This window comes from Palaemon carinicauda, chromosome 41 (assembly GCF_036898095.1).
Source record: "Palaemon carinicauda isolate YSFRI2023 chromosome 41, ASM3689809v2, whole genome shotgun sequence".
In the NCBI taxonomy this organism is placed as follows: Eukaryota; Metazoa; Arthropoda; class Malacostraca; order Decapoda; family Palaemonidae; genus Palaemon; species Palaemon carinicauda.
The window spans coordinates 39,556,300-39,578,799 of NC_090765.1; the positions used below are offsets into that span (position 1 = coordinate 39,556,300).

At 34.7% G+C, this 22,500-nt stretch overlaps 1 protein-coding gene across 1 annotated transcript in view; it reads left to right on the forward strand.

Annotated features, from left to right (window-relative positions):
• Positions 1-22,500, forward strand: part of LOC137632537 (mucin-16-like) — a 458,011-nt gene that overhangs the window by 332,933 nt on the left and 102,578 nt on the right. The window contains exons 4-13 of the mRNA XM_068364511.1: positions 756-872; positions 2,651-2,757; positions 4,054-4,160; positions 5,536-5,728; positions 9,896-9,993; positions 15,310-15,573; positions 16,259-16,431; positions 17,744-18,076; positions 18,618-18,730; positions 19,754-19,916. Of these exons, the coding sequence (XP_068220612.1) occupies positions 756-872; positions 2,651-2,757; positions 4,054-4,160; positions 5,536-5,728; positions 9,896-9,993; positions 15,310-15,573; positions 16,259-16,431; positions 17,744-18,076; positions 18,618-18,730; positions 19,754-19,916 (1,668 nt within the window). The remainder of the gene's footprint in view (positions 1-755; positions 873-2,650; positions 2,758-4,053; positions 4,161-5,535; positions 5,729-9,895; positions 9,994-15,309; positions 15,574-16,258; positions 16,432-17,743; positions 18,077-18,617; positions 18,731-19,753; positions 19,917-22,500) is intronic.

Sequence of the window (22,500 nt, forward strand, 5' to 3'; positions counted from 1 at the left end):
AGTGTCCTCCAAGAAGAGCTGCTGGGTACGGATTCGAGTACTGTCCATATGCATAAGTCAGAAAGGGTAGGAAGATCATTTCTTAAATTAACCCCCCCCCCCAACCTCATACCATCCCTGAGGTCAATTAACTTATTGTTCATAATCCAGAAAATGAGGATCTTCCGTTGTAGACCCCCTTCTTGGTTTTCCTATAAAGGTATCACGTAAGCTAATTAAAGTCCCTTCAACCTACCCCTTCTGCTCTCTGGCTGCTACTGCCCTGTTTCTATAAATACACAGAGGCGGTTATTAAAATCTAACCTGTGATCATTTTCCCCATTTTTTTTTCTTCAGGATCACCGCTTCCTTTAGCCTATCTTCCATCTGATATTTTTTTACTTTACTGATTTTGTTGTTTCTGTATTTACTGTTGATGTTTATTGTCATTTGTATATAATCCTACTGCGATATCTCCATTAACACGTTCATTATCATTATTACTATATAAGCTACAACCCTAGTTGGAAAAGCAGGTTGCTATAAGCCCAAGGGCTCCAATAGAGAAAAATAGCTCAGTAAGGAAAGAAAACCAGGAGATAAATAAGCTATAAGAGAAGTAATGAACAACTGAAATAAAATATTCTAACAACAGTAACATTAAAATAGATCTTTCACGTAAAAAAAAAAAAAAAATAAAATAAATAAGTTCGTATGTCTCGTATCAACATGTTCTCTCCCTTCAGAATTCTTTCTCATTCTTACTTCTTTTTCAGCTTTACAGAGAATTGGGCGAGGAAATGGAGGCAGCAGCCGTGAGCGGCTACAATGCTTGTATATTAGCTTATGGTCAGTCAGGATCCGGAAAAACGTATACAGTTCTCGGTCACAAGGTAAGTAATGGTTTTCTTATCATTATCTTAAACGTAATCAAGCTTAATCGTAAACCTCTTGTCATTTTCTTAAACGTAATCAAGCTTAATTGTAAACTTCTTATCATTATCTTAAACGCAATTAAGCTTAATAGTAAACTTCTTATCATTATCTTAAACGTAATTAATATTAAGGGTAGACTTCTTTTCATTATCTTAAACGTAATTAAACTTAAGTGTAGACTTCTTATCATTATCATAAATGTAATTATGCTTAATGGTAGACTTCTTTTCATTATCTTAAACGTAATTAAACTCAAGTGTAGACTTCTTATCATTATCTGAAACGTAATTAAGGTTAATGGTAAACCTCTTATCATTATCTTAAACGTAATTAAGTTTTACAGTAAAGTATTCTACTCTTGTGGCAATTAGAAAGTACTTTACGTAAAATTGTAAACATGAAGTTAACGTATCCTATTTAAGACTAACCAGGCTAACATAAACATTATTAAACAGTAAGCTATGGAAGACACCGTTTCAGATAAATTCCTATCTTTTGTTATAAGAAAATTGCATATAAACCCTCTTTAAGCTGAATGAAATTTCATTAAAAGTGCAATTCGATTCGGCTACTAGGTATTTAGATTTCAAGACAGGAATGAATCATCAAGATATCATAGTTACTGAATCTTTTCAGAGTTGAAATTGTTCACCCAAATTTGTGAAACATTTGCCTGGGTTAAAACAAACTTTGTATATCCCAAAATTTCACAATTTAATTTTTAAGACAAGTTTTGCACAGGTTTAGATACGGTTCATTGACTAGCCTTCCTTTTATAGGATTATCAATTTCATATGAGTAAAATTTCAAATTTTCGAGAAAATTAATATTCCAAAAAAAGATGTCTTCTCTGTTCCAGTAAAGTGACACTATTAGAGCCTTGATAGGTCCATTATTAGTTATGCACTGTAATTAGTGTTCATAAAGTCAAATTCCTTATAGTGATTGGAGTCGAAAGGAAACTATATGTTTTTGTATATAAATATTAGATTATGGAAATTATGAAATTAATTCAGCCAATTTTATAATAGTTTCATATTATTTAGTGGAATAAGGAATTCTTTGCTAAAAAATGTTTGCTTCTTGAATACTTTACGATGGTCATATTTAAGAGGTAGGTTTAGTATTGATTAAAAATATTTCTCCAATCAAAGTATTATCAGGCATTTTCTTTTTAATTATCATTAATAGCCAAGTTAAAACCACAGTTGGGAAAACAGGATGTTTAAAGCCTAAGGGCTCCAATAAGGAAAAATAGCACAGTGGGGAAAGGAAATAAACTATATGAGAAGTAATGAATAAAGAATATGAAATATCTTACGATCAGTAATAACATTAAAATTGATCTGTCATATATAAACTAGGAAGAGAGACTTATTCCAGCCTCTTCGACATAAAAATATTCGCTGCAAGTTTGAACTTCTAAAGTACCTCTTTTTATGCTGGAAAAATAGTTGATTTATTAGGTCTTGGTCCTATTCTCAATATGAAAACTTGTTATTAATGTCAAAATTGAGGGTTGACGAAACAGAGAGGCGAAGTCCTACATCAAGGAGGGCATATCTAAAATCCACCAACAATGCCTTACTGACATGCTATGTTAAAAAGATCTACATAAATGCCCATTTGTATAAACATTATGCATATACTGTACCGGAAATGGGATGTAGATTAATATAAATTATTTCTCGTATAGGTCATAGAGTTAATCACAGATTTTATTCAACCCTCATAGGATGCTCCAGGGCTGGCCCCTAGGATCTGTGAAGGACTGTTGAACAGACTAAAAAGAAGATATGATCCGGATGACCTGTGTGCCAACGATTTCTCTCTCACTTTAAGGTAAGACCTTTGGAAGATGGTAAGATGTGGAAAGAAGCGAGTCATACGATAACTGAAGTAAGAAAGGCAGTAGAAAGTATACCAAAGGTTTTTAAAGAAGACTTTTCTGTGGAGGCCAGGATAGGAATTTAAGAAGTAAGGTGTGGATGGATGTTGCATTCGAAGTAAAGAAAAACACTGAAGATATAATGGAATAAACTGTTTGCGTAGTATATGTGGAATAAAGAGTATTTATTGGGTGAGAAATATGGGATGTGTAGAGGTAAAAAGGTTGGAGATGTAAAAAAAAATGGATCTAAGTATGTCAAGATGTTTAGGTTATGTGAGAAGAATGAATATACTGTAGGTTGAGGAAAAGAGCAAATGTGCTGGAGGTGAGGGGAGAGGAAAGTCTAGAAAGGGCCAGACAACTTGTCAGAAAGGAAAGGTCTTAATTTGCATGAGCAGGAAGAGTGCAAACGAGATAGGAGTGAGTGGCATAGTGTGTAGGTGGTTTTGATGCAGCGCTGCATAACTGAAAGCTCTGTGTAAGTGTAAAAATCGACTAATCTGTGAAAAATTTACGAATTAAGGGTTCACCTATTATTCGGTAGTAAAAGGATGACTATGGATGTGATACTTTCAATGTTTAAAGATCACTCATGAATAGCAGAGACAAGGGACAGTAATAATGCCCAAGCAGGACATTGCCATAGAAACTGACATATTTATAATATATATATATATATATATATATATATATATATATATATATATATATATATATATATATATATATATATATATATACTATATATATATATATATATATATATATATATATATTATATATATATATATATATATATACATATATATATATAAATATATTATATATATAATATATATATATGTATATATATATATATATATATATATATATATATGTATATATATATATATATATATATATATATATATATATAAAATGATCAGCACCCAAGCCCCTCTCCACTCAAGCCATGGTCAGAGAGGGCCAGGCAATGGCTGTTGATGACTCATCAGGTGAACCTATAGGCTCCCCCCGCGCCAAACCCTCATCCTTAGCTTACAAGCTTGTTAAGGTTGCAGACACTATAGGAAACTATTAAGCATGAGGGGGACTCGAACCCCAGTCTGGTAGATCGCCAGGCAGGGACGATTACAATATTTTTCTATATAGTCATCGCTTTTTACAGGAAAATCCTTATGTTGATTGAATATATGATATGTATTAAAAAAAATGAAGAATAATGACACTTATTTTTCCCTCTCCAGCCTTATAGAGATATACAACGAGAGAGTGAGAGATCTGCTGACTAGTACTGAGCCAGGGAGGCCCCTCCGGGTGAGGGAGCACCCTCACACTGGCCCATATGTAGATGGTAAGGGATCTCGTTACCATTTTTTTTCTAGATCTCGTGTTACTAAGAATTCATTGTCTAGTTTATAGGTCTTTTACCACACATAATTTTTCTTTCAAATGGCCTTTCTAGTTATCGTGTTACTATGAGTTCATTGACAAGTTTATATGTCCTTACCACCCATAATTTTTCTTTTACACTGCCTTTTTTGCACTAGCCTTATTATCTGACATCCCCATAAAACTATTTATTTCTCTGCTCTGTTTTCGTTTTATATTTTCTTTCACTTTTATGTCTTATGTCAATTCCCAGGAACTATTCTTCTTCACCACTGTATTCTTTCATCTCTTTTAGGTCTAAAACCTATTTATTTGTTTACTGGCATAACGCGTTATTTTCTTTTTTATCCCAAAATGCATTGTTGCTCATTAATATTCATTTCACCACATTATCTAACCATTCTTAACTTATCTCGATTTTATTCATTAAGCACCGTTCATATCTAGCCTCTTTACACTATTATAATCACATGTACTGCATTTCCCGTATTAAAATCCCCATTCAATTAATGCATATCATCCATTCTAATTTGTGCAGCCTAATTTTATTCATCTAGTAAATCTATTGATTTTTTTTTTTAAGATTTCGGCAATAAACAACACCCATTACTGTTACTTTTACTTTAGATAACTTAATTATATTAGGTAATTTCCCTTGTTATATCAGTAGAATATATTTTGGAAGAAATCGGGGGTGCATTTTTTACATTCGATTTACATTTCTGTAGCGAAATGATTTTATTTTGAGAGCATATAATGTATATCTAAAGTCACAGAGTTATTATCTTTCCTAAAAACGTATGAGACGAGTTTAGTATAAGGAATAAATATTAAGTAATTTCTATTCACAGGAATTTACACTTTACTTTGTTTGCCATAATTTTGCTTTAACATGGACACACGCAAATAAATCTCTTTTGTTACCCATTGAATATGTTGAATCGCGTTTTCTTAGAATGTGAAGACGATCAGTATAGAAAATGGTTCTTTTGTAAATATTCTATCGATAACTTGAGTATTCTTCATATTCGCGGCGGGATGATTTCCTCTACATTCACAGCATTTCACTTAGGTAAATACAAACAACCATTCACAAACAAATCCTTTTTTCCCCAGAAATGAATATAAGAATTAGAGGTTATCATGATATTAACATTATCCCAAAATAAGACCAACTTCTGTTGAAAATAGGAATATGAAAATATAAGGGAATTACTACCTCATGCCCTAGAGTTTAGACGATTCATAATCAAACATGTTAAATGCAAATATGGGCCTGACTATTAATTAACCATTTCAAAATATGGACCTGACATAATAAACCATTTTCATTACAGGCGTAACGCGTCATGCCATAACAGACACTAGCATGGCATGGGCATTGCTAGAACGCGGACTCGCCAGTCGTAGTGTGGCACCTACTGCCTTGCACGCCCATTCGTCTCGGTCACATGCTCTTCTTACTCTAGATATTACACAGCCTGCTGCTCATACAAGATCCACCCTGACACTTGTGGATTTGGCTGGAAGGTAAGAAAAACTTTGGCGAGATTTAAATTAAAAGAAATTAACTTTTTTCCTCTGGAATTATTTGGTGAGAAGATTGGTCCTTATTCTTTTAGAGAAATCTATTTTTTTCATATTATGCATATTATTCATCGGTGATCTATTTGGGTGTGCTGCAATGTCACTCAAATTAATCAGTAAGTTGAAATAAGTAAAAAATTTAAGCATGATTCTTTTACGACCAGGGGAATAGTTTATACTTTAGTAGGATTTATATGGAAAACTAAGTAACATTAATTTTTATTTCACCACTATTATGAATTCATAAATAACCCGTTTCTTTTAGCTATTTAAAACGCTCTTACATTATTCTAAATGCTTTTGTATTACAGATTAGAATATTTCCAAAATAGAACTCGGGTTTTGTAAAGTACGAGTGATTTCATAAGTGGTATGATATGGATCCTGAAATTTACATTTTACAGAAAAGTATTTTTCACAAACTCTTTCTATCCTAACCTAGCACATATTTTTTTTCACACTGGATGGAGAAAGTTAATAAAAAAGTTTTCAAAGATCTTTAAAGTCGCATGTTTTTACGTCAGAAATCTTATTTTCGTCTTATTATTTTGACAAGTGATAGAACATTATTCTAAAATTATCAAAATTTCCACAAATTATACATAAAGGCGACATAAATCAAGTAATGCTAAGCCAAAGAGAAATATTGTGTAAGAGTTCTTACTTATCACAACGCAATAGCTATTACGGATAAGAATCTTACAGCCTCTTTTGCAAATAAAAGGTTAGAACAACGACAAGAACTGATATGCAATACAGACATGATCCATAACATAAAAAAACATTGGGCTCTTATAAACTCAATACCGAGATAAGAGTAGCTGCTACTCAATGGGAAAGCACACAATAAAGAGCGAGATATTTCAAGAGAATTAAGTCTGAAATGGACTGCATTATGCAGGACAGTGGTGAACGATTTGAACCGTTCACCATGGAGGAACTCCCGGAAACGATTAAGCAACTAAAACCTTGCAAAGCACCTGGACTTGATGACATCACCATAGCAGTCATAAAACACTTCAGTGTCAGGACCAGATCAAGAGTACTCGCTCTCCTTAACAACTGTGCAACAACTTAAAGTATCCATAAGATATGGAGAAGAGCAAGAGTCGTAGTCCTGCTAAAACCTTGAAAAGATCCAGGGAGTAAACAAATCTACCGGCCTATTTCCCTCCTGCGTATTCTCTACAAATAATATGAATGCATGATAATGGCCCTTGTGTGTCCTATAGTAGAGCAGTAACTATCACCAGACCAGGCTGGATTCTGTACAACATATAAGCATAGTATCATATACAGTATATGAAATCACAGTAAAGATGACCCAGTATCATGTATCTTTTATCCTGATTTTTTCAGATTTTTTTTCTAACCCCTTCAGATACAAGAATCTAGCATTTTTAGAAGGGGGTGGGGTAGGTAGTTTTTAATTGAACTGCCTGGCACTTATGCTAAGCCTGGAGTAATACTTCTATTGGGAATGGTACCTCCTAAAGCAGGTTCACTGGACACAGGACAATCTTGCTTACAGAGCACAGGAGAGTTGGGTATAACGTTATGCTATTCCTGATACACACACCACGAACCTTTGTTGGCTGATTCTCCCCAATTTTCCTTTCTTAAGGCTCTCAGGTTTGAAACCATAGAGGACTGTAAACAGTCTTGTGGAAGGTGAAAAAAGGGCACGGTTGTCCTAAAAAAAATTTCAGCAGATGGTATTTCAGGAGAACAAGCCGGCATTGCTTAAGTATCAACAAGCGTTGCAAGTGGAAGACTATTTATTTAATTTACCTATAGGTAAGGAAGGGGCATGGGCACTCTAGGAGCCAGTGTGAGGCTACTCACCTTTATGATAGTATAGAAGGGAATCTGCAATCATTTTATGGAACTAACGAAGAAAGAAATTTCTCCCATCTCTACCATACTTGGAGTAGAGGATAAAGGCATTCTGAAGGGCAAGCTGGAGGGACTACAGAACAGTCTTCTTCATCCAGAAGATGGATCTTTTTACAAATGAATAATAATTGATCATAGGCATACGAGCCCACATATTTGACCCTCTGCTTGTGGAGACATTGCTTGGTGCTGTCATCATATGCATTTGTATCAGGTTGCTTAACCTAATATCCTTTCAGCAGATGCCACAGATGTTCTCATTCCTTCTGAAGGTCATCTCCCCCACAAGGGAAGGACGGTACAGAGAATTTGCCAAGACTTTAAGGGAGTTTGGTGAACCTCTCACAAAGCGGAGTGCCACTACAGCGAGTGGCGTTATCACACTGGTCTTTTGAAAGGCTAACATTTATAGTAAAAGTTACCTATGAAAACATTTTAACCTTGACGCTATTTTCCACTTCAACATACCTTCGTCACGTGACATATGCTGTACAGGGATTCCTACATTTTTCCACTGATGTACTCCATGATGGGCTAAATGATAATTAACTTATCCTGATTATCCTTCGACATGACCTGCCTGTTGAAAGTGTGGAAGTACTTCCCTAACGCGTCAAAATGCCCTTTTGACACCGAAGTCGACAAAGCTGCTATTGTGTACATTTGATTCTTTGCCTGGAACATCCTTGGTTGAGGGGAGCCAACCATCAACATTCACATTATGATATCTAAGCTCTTAGCAATATCAGTTATACTACAAACTCCTCTATACATATCCTGACCTCTTCTGCATTTCATTTATCATGCTGATGGTGGTATCATTTGTTTCTTCCCAGGTATACGAGAAGCTTGTAAGAAATTAAAAAAAATGAAAGAAACCTGGTGGAGTTGTTTATTCCAGGGGTAGCAGTGAGAGGATGTATAGTAGTGGGGTTTTGGACCTCCCTTCTTCATATTTGATGCTCGATCCAGGCATACTGGGTTACTGGGAATGGAAAACAGAGCCCCACCTCCCTCTGTTTTGTCTCCATCGCTTCCCTGGTGACCTATTACGTTTCCATTGCCTTCTGGCAAAGGAGTTATAGGTAGTAGGTAGGCCAGGGCACCAGCCACCCGTTGAGATACTACTGCTAGAGAGTTTTGGAGTCTTTTAACTGGCCAGACAATCCTGCATGGGACCCTTTTCTCTGGTTACGGTTCATTTTCCATTTGCCTACACACACAGCGAATAGTCTGGCCTATTCTTTACTTATTTTCCTCTGTCCTCATACATCTGACAACATTGAGATTACCAAACAATTCTTCTTCTCAGGAGTTACAGCACTGTAATTGTTCAGTGGCCACTTTCCTCCTGTTAAGGGTAGAAGAGACTCAGCAGCTCTTCTAGGAGAAGGACACTCCAAAATTAAACCATTGTTCTCTAGTCTTGGATGGTGTTGAGGGTACAGTACACTCGGGTACGCTGTTCTTGTTTCTCTTCCTTTTGTTTTGTTAAAGTTTTTATAGTTGGGTTATTTTCCCTGTTGGAGCCCCAGGGCTTATAGCATCCTGCTTTTCCAACTAGGATTGTAGCTTAGCAAGTAATAATAATAATAATAATAATAAAAACCGTACCCTTTCCTTCTCTGAATTTTTGACACTCCCAATTACCAGAGTTTAAATCTTCATCACTCAAAGTGTCCTATATTGCAGTTTGAACGTCCAAAACACTCAAGAGCCAATCCCAACCACCAACTCATGGGCTCAGACAAATAACGTTGACAACCTCTGTCTAGGAGAATTGTTGTAAATTTCTTGAAAAAAAAAATCTACTATTGTATCTAGAATAAGAGTTTTGCATCCAAGGGAGTAAAATTTTACAGTTCAATGGGTTAAATGTTAAGTAAGATTTGATCAAGTGAATAACTTTCTCGACGTTGATTTTACAGGTTATATGAAAGGCCTTCCTTGTCTTAATAAATATTTTTCAGGCTAGTTTTAAATTTACAATTGGGTGTTGATGATAATTGGACAACTGTTTTTATTCTTTGACTCATCTTGAGTGTTTTTTTTAACCTTGTTGCAACTTTAATGAAGTATGATATATCTCGTTAGGCTCTCATTATGTTATAGAGGTGTTTTGATAGATATCCAGAAATCACCTTGACAGGAAATGTTAACTAACTTCTTAATTTTACTGTGGACCAAATACTATGATTCTCTTTCCAACCACAGCGAACGTGCCAGTGAAGATGGTGATAAAACTCGCTTGACAGAAGGCGCCAGCATTAACCGTTCTCTTGTGACACTTGGAAATGTCATCTCTACGTTAGGTAAATATCTTACTGTATGTTTCAACCCCCATATCATTAATAGAATTTATTATAGGAAGTGGATAAGTGATGGTATTCTAGAAGTTTCTATAGAAAATGAAACAGGAAAGAATTAAATATTCTAAGTAGAAGTCACCAGCCTACTACTTAGAAGGCACCAGCCATCTACTTAGAAGGCACCAGCCTACTACTTAGAAGGCACCAGCCTACTAAAAGTAAGTTTTTATGTGTAAGGGCAGTTGCTTTATATTGGCAATATCTGTATATGTTTCTATATGTAGTTTCTACTTAGAAGGTACCAGCCTACTAAAAGTAAGTTTTAATGTGTAGGAGCTGTTACTTTATATTGGCAATGTCTGTACATGTTTCTATATGTAGTTTCTACTTAGAAGGTACCAGCCTACTAAAAGTAAGTTTTAATGTGTAGGAGCTGTTACTTTATATTGGCAATATCTGTACATGTTTCTATATGTAATTTCTAGGTAGAGAAATTATAGCTTTAGAAATTATCAGTCCTGGGACTGCTTTCTTTGGTGACTATTTTTTCTTTGCCTCTTTTGTCAATTCTTGGAATTATCTACTTTCTACCCTTTTCTATTATTCCTATAAGCTTCCATCTTTCACAAGGTGGGCTATCACATATATGTGAGTTTAGGTTTACCTTTTTCCACCTCCTTTTTCTTATTTTTATCAGCAATGGATTAGTGAAAGTAAGTCTCCCGGCTATAATTCATACGGATAATTATAAGATATACCTTTAGAAGCTCCTAATGTGGATAATGTTAGTTTAGTTTGCTATAAAGTAGTATAATGATTTCCTATATAACTAGTATACTAATATCTATACTAGGCTGTCAGAACTGTATTCAATATTTTTTCTTCAGTAAAACAATGTAATATTCAGTGGATAAGGATAATTTTTAACATTTATCCTACCTTATGCCCAAGTTGCTATATTTTTTCATTGCACGTCCAGTCCCTGGTTTTCAAAGAACAATAATTCTCGAAGGTTGCAAATATATTCCGATCTTCAGAATGTTTAATCTTAATGGTAACATATTTTCCATCATTAACTCCTAACATCTCCATTTCTCATTATGTTCTATGATATCATAATTTACTTGAATGGTGTCTTCATGCCTGGAAAACCGAAAGAGTCAAAAGGTTAACCCTCTTTTTTTTTTATAATAAAACTATGAAAAAACGTCAATAGGAAGAAAATCCAACCATTTATGTTATTGATGTTATAGAAAGATTTTCGATATAAAATAATACATAACTATATCCTCAATCTTTTGTAGAAAGATTTTCTCTCTTTACTTGATATAAGTCACTACCTATATTTTTCTATCATCCTTGCACAGCCGTCCATAAGGCTCGTGGATGTTTCTGTTGCGGTAGGTCATAGATCTAAAACTCTTTTGCATGTCTCAATTAAAGAAAACTAAGCAGTCTAAAGTAAACGCTTTTGTTGGTTAGATATTAAGTGGAAAAAATATGCTATTGCTTACGATATAAGGAAAGGGGGAGCTGATCTTAAATTTGTTTTCAGCTGCAATATTTCAAAATAAAAGATAAAAAATTATTTCAAAAATAGATATAAGGCATTGTGCTGTTGATACCCAATGATTTTGTTATTCAATTGTCATGATGTTTAGCGTTTGGCCTGTGCAATTTTGGTGTTATTTTTAAGGTCGCTTTTGTGTAATAATGGTGGTCGGTGTTTTTAAAATGTTTCAGACATAAACCTAAAACGAAATATTTCCTATTAATGTTTTCAATAAATTGGCTGAGAAGTGGGATAGTATTCTCTAAAACATCAAGTATTTAAGCAACTAAGTATGAAAACCTAAATTGTCATGATATTGTTAATTTTTTGAGAATCTTGATGTAGAGAAAACAGTCTTACTTCTTTGATATAGCTCATTAATAATTTTACTAATAGCTTTATATTAAAAATACAGGTTACCAAACTTAATTATACACCATCTATTGTTATATATAGAAATTCTATACATGCTAACATTGAATTGATATTTCTCTCTCTCTCTCTCTCTCTCTCTCTCTCTCTCTCTCTCTCTCTCTCTCTCTCTCTCTCTGTCTATATATATATATATATATATATATATATATATATATAGTATATATATATATATATACATATATACATATATATATATATATATATATATATATATATATATATATATATATATATATACACACAGTACGCACACTTGGCACGCACATAGTCCTCTTCGCATACAGTTCTCATTGACAGCGGATGCAGAAATTACGTCTACTGTGCTAAGACAACGCTTCTCCAATTTCCTATATACTATACTTCTCTTTAATATTGAAACTGAAGTAAAAGTCTGAAATTGTTAGTATACTGCTCTGCATAATTTATCATGCCAAAATCTGATTTAGTCATAAACTTATCAGTGTCATCAGGGCTACAGTAGTTGAAATATTGAAGGAGGTGCTGACAGGAGGACCATAAATGATCCCCATGGGAGAAAGGACCTTCAGCATTAACATGAAATAGAGAAATCCTGATAGATATTTTAATGACATTAGAGTAGCAGATGAAAATAAATGACTAGCCGATGTCCTAAAACTAATTGGGCCCTTAACTTTACAACTGAGGTCAGCAAAGAGGAAACCATTCTTTTCTTGGTGTCCTCAATAAAAATAAAAAGAAGCATCTCTCTTCACAAATGCTAAACCCTTGAGCTGGTCCCTTTGTATTGATGCTCATACCAGAATGGTCTCCTCTCACTGCAGTACCTAGAAAGCCATCCATGTTTAACTTAAATATGCGAGGCAGATGTTAAAAATCTTTGGTTAATCCAGCGACACGGTAGAGAATGTGTTAAGGAAAAAAAATTTAAAAATTGTAAAAACAAGCCAAGAACACCCAAGAGTAACAGATTACACTAATTTACGACGATACTGACTACGGAAAGAAAATCTCAGAGACAAGGAGCAGATGCCTTTCAGAAGACCATTACTAAGTATAACTAAAGGCCTATGAGAAAGCACCATCGAGAATTTTCCACATTCGCAATCTGGTAATTTTCCCTTATGATAAAGAACACTGCCTTACCAGGGACATAAGGAATTAAGAAATAGTGCCATTTACTAATTCTAATGATCGGAAGACTCAATGTAAGCTACACAGAGCATACGATGATGGCCTTAATCATCTGACTTCAAACCTATTGTAACAAGTGGGCCGTGTACAGGACAAGAAACAACTGTGTGACCTAATCTAGTAAAAAGCATTGAGCACTGCACTGCACCAGTCTTAACTGAACATTTGTCTTTAAAATATCTCCTTTCCAGAGAGTAAAATTAGGTCTCTGGGGTTTAATCTTTAATTATTTTAATGTGATAGTTCAATTGTACAACTAGTTCAGCCATAACAAATCCTTTAGTTAATGGCCGAAACAGGTAACAGCACAACTTCCATCTTTTCCTCCAGAGTTCAGTCTAGACTCTAGACTCTAGAGGATAGAAAGGTTAAAAGGGAAATGGAGGGTTTTTCTTAGGATATAAGGAAACTTTTGTAGATCTGCGTGCAAGTATTATTATACAGTATATATATATATATATATATATATATATATATATATATATATATATATATATATATACACACACATATATATATATGTATATATATATATATATATATATATATATATATATATATACATATATATATATATATATATGTAACACATTATGTAAGCTTATTGAATATTCAAAAAAATAAAATTCCTAATCTGTCTATAATGCTAAATCTCTTGTTAGTCTCTCCACATGTGCACTAATATTTAACATTCCCAAAATACCCAAAGTAGTCTTTTGGAGGCCCTTGAAGGATATTTTGTAGTTAATGAATCATTTTATTTTCTTTAGTGATAATTTTATCACCAGTTTCTATATAGATTCTAACAATGGTACTCCTCAAAAAGTATACTTGAAAGAATGTGCGCGTTTTATGCGCCAAAGTACTTAAACTGTCTAAACAACCAAGCTTTACATCTTCAAATGTTACATATCCCAAATGCTTTTTCTCTACTAAGAAGTAAGACCTCTCTTGGACCTTCTTTTTTTATCTTTCTCATACATTCCATAGATCTTACTCTTCTTTCTTACGTACAGTCAATCGTTGTTTAAGAGTCAAGCACTCTTCTTCCTGGGACACTAAGTCAGGTAGGACATCAGGCCTAATAATCTCTCACTCGAGTATTGTAGTTAAAACATTGTAAATTATGCTTTTGTAAAAACAAAAAATCAATTATTTGAGTTTCATTTATTTATCTTCATTTATGTGATCGTTTAATGAATGATGTTGACAATACACTTTATTATAATAATTGATTACTTATCTAAATGGTTGCTTAAATGATTAATGGAGTAATTAAAAATATAATTAGTTCATTAATGAGATATGTAGTTGATTTATTCATGTATTACCACTTTAATTGTTGATGTATTGCATTATCATTTTGAATTTATTTCATCACTTCTATAGAGACATTAGGAAAAATAAAAAATAATGAAATTGCAACTGACACCAATTGAAAATCTTTCACGGATTTGATTAAAACATGACACACCCAGCAATTGTAATTAGTTCTGTTGTTCATGTGATCAGGATATTTATCTTTTTTTTTTATTTTGCTTAAATTTATATATTTTCAATAACATTATTAAGGTGTTTTTGTTTTTTATTTGGCTTACTATTACTGGAGCGTTCTTATGTTACCTAAAGCTTAAAAGTCTTGTCACGTAGTTTTTAGTACATTAAAAAAATAAATCTGTTAAGATTAAGATGATGTGATCTTGACAGATGAGTATGAGTTTTATTCTTCAAGCTGATGTTGTAAGACCCCATTTGACCGTAAAACATTCTGATATGGTTATTGGTATTTCGTATCAGTAAATTCCGGAATCCGTATATGTTCTCTCAATTTCATTACGATAATGATAATTCATAACCATTTGCACTTTAATTTCCACCTAATTCCACTTGAATTCAGGTTATTTAAAAAAAAGTCTTAACTATTTTTCATGACGTTTGGTACCCAATTCATTTGAAATACACGACTTTTCCTTTTAGCCATAATTACTTGCACAGATTAGAAACAAAATTTTCAGACCCAGATTGCAATAGTCAAATATATATATATTTAGCACCGAAACTAAAGACTATTTGTACCGGACGCCATTGCCTCGCTTACCACATAAAAGTGGCGTTACTCATATCTACTTATATCTAATATCGAAACTTTCCCACTCCAGCTGAGCGTGGCGGAGCCTTAGGATCCACCAGAGCCTCTCCAATGGGTTCGAATCTCTCCCTCAACACCACCGTCGCCTCCTACCCAGCTTATGCCCATTCCAACAACGGGGCACACCTCACTTCCCACCTCGCAGCGGAATCAATTCCTTGTGATCTCAGCAAGAGAAGTTCCCGTCTACCGTTTATCCCGTATAGGGATTCTGTCCTCACGTGGCTCCTCAAGGATTCCCTTGGGGGGAATGCGAAGACGCTCATGATAGCAAGTGAGTTTTGGCTTTTAATATAATGACTGATGTCATTACTTGTTGGTAGAGTTTGTTAAGTCTTAATCTTTTAATGTAATTCTTCTATTTATGCCTTTTGAAGTAAATCACATACCTTGGGTTGTGTTTCAAAGAAGATTCATTGTCGTGGAAAATTCTTATATTAAAATAATACGCTGAATCCTATCTCACCATCTTTTGGTAATATATAAAGAGGGTCAGTAAATCTGGCAACACAGTACGGCTCGCTTCACACGAGCTGTTTGATTCGCGGGGATTAGAAATCAATGAAGATCAATTAGGTCTTTGAAACGCTGTCCGCTCGGAAGAATTTCCGAGCGGTGGTAATAGGCACGTGCACTGCTAACCCGCGCGGTTCCAGCCACTTGCACTGCTAACTTACGCGGTTCTAGTGCAGCGACTCATAGAAACTGCAAAACCACTCAGAAATATCCGCTAGCAGGAAGACATACTTTCTAACGAGCGGAAATTTTCCCGTGCGAAAAAAATCCTCTTGTGTGAAGCGAGCCTACATCATTCCTTGTTTTTATCACTTTTTGTAAGATCATATCATTATTTTGAATAATTATAAACATCACTATTGCCTATTTATATGTTATTAAATATTCAGTTAAATATAGCGATATTTGACATGGATAAAAATGTTTTTTTTTTGCTCCCTCAGCCATTTCTCCGTCCAGTACATCCTACAGCGAGAGTGTAGCAACCCTCAGGTACGCCACCCGTGCGCGTTGTATCGTCAACGTGCCCGTCGTGAACCTAGATTCTGGAGCTGCCACCATCAGGAGTCTGCAGAAGGAAGTTGCAGCCCTGAAGAGACTCCTGTGCAAGGCGTCGGTAAGTAAAAAAAAAAAAAAAAAAAAAAAAAAAAATCTTTGATAAATTTCAAAAAGAAAGACAAATCTTAACTTTAAATTTGCAAAATTGAAAGTACATTCACTTGTAGCATAGAATGAACCTCTTGGGCCCAGTGCCCAGGCTTCGGTACTAGATACAATCCGTTCATTATTTAAGGAAACTCGAAATTATATTAGTATTTGCCAAATTACATGCATTTTTTTATTGGCTGCTAGTATCAACTAAGCTTTCTTGATATGGTTTCACTTGCTTTAAGTAATCACTAAATAAATTCGTATATGTAAAAAAAAAAAAAAAAAAAAAAAAATTAACGTAATTGAACTTTTATTCTTTTACTTAGAATACGCACTTAGAAAAATTCCCAAAAACCTAGCCGGACAGAAGTACTGTATTGAATAATGAAAAATCAGTTGTGAGTTTGCTTGTGGATACAATTATAATTTCTTTTTCTCCAATACCACGGTGTCTTTTTTTTTTCATCTACATCTTCATTATAACGTGAAGTGTTACTCGTGTTAAGTCCAAAGTTCGAATCAAGTTATGTTTATGTTATAGTTGTTATTCTTTTTTAAATGTTCCCATCAAGAGACAACGAGAGACTTCTAAATAGAGATCAAACAACTGTCAAAAGGCTTGACGTGACTACACTACCTATCTACCCCCAGAAAATATTCAGATATTGACATATATGACTTTGATAAGCATACTAATATATTCTCGTATTAGAAGCGTTTAACCCAACAAAATTTGCGCCTGTGACTTTTGGTAATGAAAAATCAAATTTAGTCATTATAATTATTTTTATAGTTTATCAATATGAAAGGGTTGCTATAAATATGTAATCAGCCATGACGCATTTCAAATATCAAATGACAATTTTTCACGAGAAATACCTCGAACATGTTGCCTAAACATATCTCCCAAGTTTTCAAATACTTTTTCAGTACCTTTTCTTGAGATATCCAGGTGAAAACACACACATACATACACACGTACGTCCGTGTATAGGAGCATAACCTCTCCCATATTTTTGGTAAAAGTCATATCAGTTGCAGAAATAAATACAACGATCCCTCAAGTCTTTTCTCTTTAGCAGTCAAATTGTAATATTGTATATTTTGTAATGTACTCTCATACCCTAGAGTTAATAATATCCTTAAATCCTTAAATCCTAAAATCCTTCGGTCAAGTTTCCTTGAGAAAGATACATAATCTTAATTTGATTTGAGTCCTACCTCCGAAAAAAGATGCTCGTTTGCATGCAAACCATTGTTTTTCTTTGCATCTATAGCCTTCAGTAATGCAGTCCTTGGGCACGAGAGGAACGGCCCTCCTCGACTTCATCTCCAAGGCTTCGACCTTAGATCTCACGAGAGAGTGGATCGACCGCCTGAATCAGGATGAGGAAGAGAAGGACGTCAAGCGACTACGCAGAAGGAGTGCTCCTCCTGGTGGTGGGGGCTTACCAGCCACCAAAGTTAGCCTGAACCGTTCGACTTCATCGCTGCAAAGCACCGAAGACGTTCAGAGTTCCAGAGATATTATCGTGGAATCAGAATCGCCGTATTTGCTCAACACTCTCGAAGATGCGCATGCGTCAAGCATCATCATTTATCATATACAGGTTAGTGGAATGGTGACAGGGATCGGTTGTATTGTATTAATATTCTAAGTAACTTTCCCATAGGATAATGTGCTTAATAATAGAATTTGAAACGATTAATAAATGTGAATGAGATGTATGAATTAATTAGTCATGTTTCAGATTGAGAATTCACTGTAAACAAATAATTAAATTTAAATTCAAGGCCCCTTTGTTAGGATGGTGTGGGTCGAGTATTTATGACCCTTTTTGTCGATGATTTCGAGAATTTTTGTTTTTAAAAGTAATAAAAGAGAATTAGTCTGAATATCATTATTAACAAATGACAATTCTAAAATGCAATACCCAACTCTGAAGAAAGGGTCACAGCTAATTCTCATCATCCAGTATCAAAATAAAATTTCTTTACTGAATTCTTTAACATTATACATCAACAACATTAGATATAAAATTTACTTAATTAATTCTCTCAACAATAAATAGATAATTTTAAAGAGAAATATTTGAAATAAACTACTATCCTTTGCTTCCAGGCTTTGACATTTGCTTATGATAATTACAGAACGGGGCATCTGTTGTGGGAAGTGGAGAAAATGCAGACTTGCATCTTAGCGGTGCAGAAGTTGCCGCGGCACACTGTACTCTTGCGCATGCGCGTGGGGCAGTCACCCTCAGGTAAGGCTCTAATCTTAGGGTCATTTGTTTATGGAAGATAATAGTGAATTTACGTTGATTGACAGATATTGGATAGTTGATTTCTAAGTAGATATATTTCTTGCAGTCTTTGGTTTTATACTTTAACCTTTAACTATGTATCACTAAAAAAAAAAAAGAAGAAAACTTCCATTATAACCCCTTAGGCTATTGTAGTTTAAGGTTACTAGCAGTAATCTACCTGAGAAAATACATTAACTGATGAGATTAACTATGTATCACTAAAAAAAAAAAAGAAGAAAACTTCCATTATAACCCCTTAGGCTATTGTAGTTTAAGGTTACTAGCAGTAATCTACCTGAGAAAATACATTAACTGATGAGATTAACTATGTATCACTAAAAAAAAAAAGAAGAAAACTTCCATTATAACCCCTTAGGCTATTGTAGTTTAAGGTTACTAGCAGTAATCTACCTGAGAAAATACATTAACTGATGAGATTAACTATGTATCACTAAAAAAAAAAAAGAAGAAAACTTCCATTATAACCCCTTAGGCTATTGTAGTTTAAGGTTACTAGCAGTAATCTACCTGAGAAAATACATTAACTGATGAGATTAACTATGTATCACTAAAAAAAAAAAAGAAGAAAACTTCCATTATAACCCCTTAGGCTATTGTAGTTTAAGGTTACTAGCAGTAATCTACCTGAGAAAATACATTAACTAATGAGATTAACTATATATCATTAAAAAAATAAATTTCAGTTATATTACCTAAGGCTATTGTAGTTCAAAGTTATCAGTAGTAATCTACCTGAGAAAATACATTAACGAAGGAGATTAACTATGTATCATTAAAGAAATATAAATTTCAGTTATAATCCCTTAGGCTATTGTAGTTCAAAGTTATTACCAGAAACCTATGGGAGAAAATACAGGACTTAACGAGACTGCTTCAAATTAACATTTTCATAGTAGCGTCCCAACTTATGACATCCATCACCCTTCCAGCCAATTAACGCTTGCTAATTTTCGTGGACAGGTGTTTGCCCGGCTGCGAGGTGACAGTGAATAATGAGACGCTTCAGGAGGGAGGCTCCAAGAGGCTTTTCGACGGGGATCTCATCACCATAGGAACTCGTCACTTCACGTTTCACTCCCCCACCAGGACCCGGCCACGCTCCAAGTCGTGTCCTAGGAGACAGGTGAGTGTTAAGGACATCTGAGGCTTTTCCTTTTTATCATGTGCCTGTCTTTTTTTGGTTCTCTTTGCTCTCTTTCAGGCTCAGTACTACACAGTATTCTAGTTTTATTCCAGCTGCGACCAAGTTGTGAAATGATCTTCTTAATAGGGTAGTTGAATCAGTAGAACTTCAAAAGTTCAAATTTGCATCAAATGTTTTTATGTTGAACAAGCTGACTTAAGTCTTTTTATAGTTTGATGTTCCTGTTTTTAGAATAATTTTTTTCTCATCGCTTATTTATTTCCTTATTTCCTTTTCTCACAAGGCTATTTTTCCCTGTTGGAGCCCTTGGGTTTACAGCATCTTGCTTTTCCAACTAGGGTTGTAGCTTGGCTAATAATAATAATAATAATAATAATAATAATAATCGAAGTTTAGGACAATGGTGTGATTTATGGTTTTTGGAAGTAAGTTGTCTTAGAAATAGATTATCTCTTTAAACGAACTGGAAGATAAGTTGGACAAGATCATAGACACACTAATTGTTTAAACTAATTCGCTCTACCCAAGAGCAAATGGAGTCTTCGTGGATGGATTAAATACTCTTTAAGATATCCAAAATCCTTGTAACCCCCTCTCTCTCTCTCTCTCTCTCTCTCTCTCTCTCTCTCTCTCTCTCTCTCTCTCTCTCTCTCTCTCTCTCTCTCTCTCTCTCTAAACAATTTACATTAATTCGCTCTACTCAAGAGCAGATGGATTAAAAAGTCTTTAAGACATCCAAAATCCTTGTAACTCTCTCTCTCTCTCTCTCTCTCTCTCTCTCTCTCTCTCTCTCTCTCTCTCTCTCTCTCTCTCTAAACAATTTACATTGATTCGCTCTACTCAAGAGCAGATGGATTAAAAAGTCTTTAAGACATCCAAAATCCTTGTAACTCTCTCTCTCTCTCTCTCTCTCTCTCTCTCTCTCTCTCTCTCTCTCTCTCTCTCTCTCTCTCTCTCATATTTTGTGGCATTGTGGTGAGCTCAATCGTATGGCATTCTCGGTGACACGTATTCGGTTTTTTTAAACAAGGGCTCGCTCCCTAAAATCCAGGATTACCTCGTAGAGTCTCTCTCTCTCTCTCTCTCTCTCTCTCTCTCTCTCTCTCTCTCTCTCTCTCTCTCTCTCTCTAACAATAACCATCCAGGTAGTTAATTCGTAAATGAGGTCAATCTTTTACCAATTAGATACCAATTGGATGCTAGTTGAGAGAGAGAGAGAGAGAGGAGAGAGAGAGAGAGAGAGAGAGAGAGAGAGAGAGTCTCTCTCTCTCCGAGGTAATCTTTTCCCTATTGCGAAGAAGCCATTCACAAGATGTCCACTTTTTAGCATTGAATATTAAGATAAAAACTCTCCGCTTCCACGTTTTCTAGTCAGGAAATCGACCAAATTGTTATTAGTATTCCGTACATTATTAGGTTTTCAGGCATTGTTATGGTTTCGCGGAAATATTCACGATAAGTCTGAGATTATGACGTATGACATTTCACAGTACAATAACGGACTAAAACACGTGGCACCACAAATACCTCCTTAGAAATTATACTATAAGCGATATGAAGCATGTAATATGACGAGTATTTTAGTACTTATATCAACGTATTATTATTATTATTATTATTATTATTATTATTATTATTATTATTATTATTATTACTCTCTAAGCTATAACCTTAGTTGGAAAAGCAGGATGATATATTCAAGGGGCCCCAATAGGGAAAATAACCCAGTGAGGAAAGGAAACAAGGAAAAACAAAATATCCTAAGAACAGTAACAACAGTAAAGTAAATATTTCCTACACAATCTATAAAAACTTTTACAAAACAAGCGAATGAGAAATTAGATAGAATAGTGTGCCCGAGTGTACCCTCAAGCAAGAGACCTCTACCCCAAGACAGTGGAAGACCATGGTACAGAGGCTATGGCATTCATATCATTTGGATCAAGACATTTAATTACTGGTAAAACTAAGCAAAACCATGAAGGCCTATCAATAAACTTTCCTCATCTCATCCTACGCCTATTGAAGCAAAAGCCCTCGGTTAGATTTCGTCAGACGTCTCTATCGTGAGCTTTTAAATCAATACTTCTCCATTTATCATCTCCTACTCCACGCTTCGTGGACCTTAGCCATGTAGGCCAGGATCTTCCAACTCTTCTAGTGCCTTGTGGAGCCCAGTTAAAAGTTTGGTGAACTAATTCTCTTGGGGAGTGCAAAAAGCATCCTCAAACCATCTTCATCACCAATAAACTTTACATGAACAAAAAATTGTGAAAGGGATTACACATCTCGAATGTTATGCTCTCGCTGTTAACTTTTTCTGTAAAACTATTAGGTTCTGATAACATGTGGCCCGTAGCGGTTTTTGGGCTTTATTAAAAATCGTGGTTAATTAATTCTGTAAGTCGCTGTTTTCACTTGGCTTACATAAGGTAATAGTTGTTTATGTTAGGAGCTCTCTCTCTCTCTCTCTCTCTCTCTCTCTCTCTCTCTCTCTCTCTCTCTCTCTCATATTTTGTGGCGTTGTGGTGAGCTCACTCGTATGGCATTCTCGGTGACATGT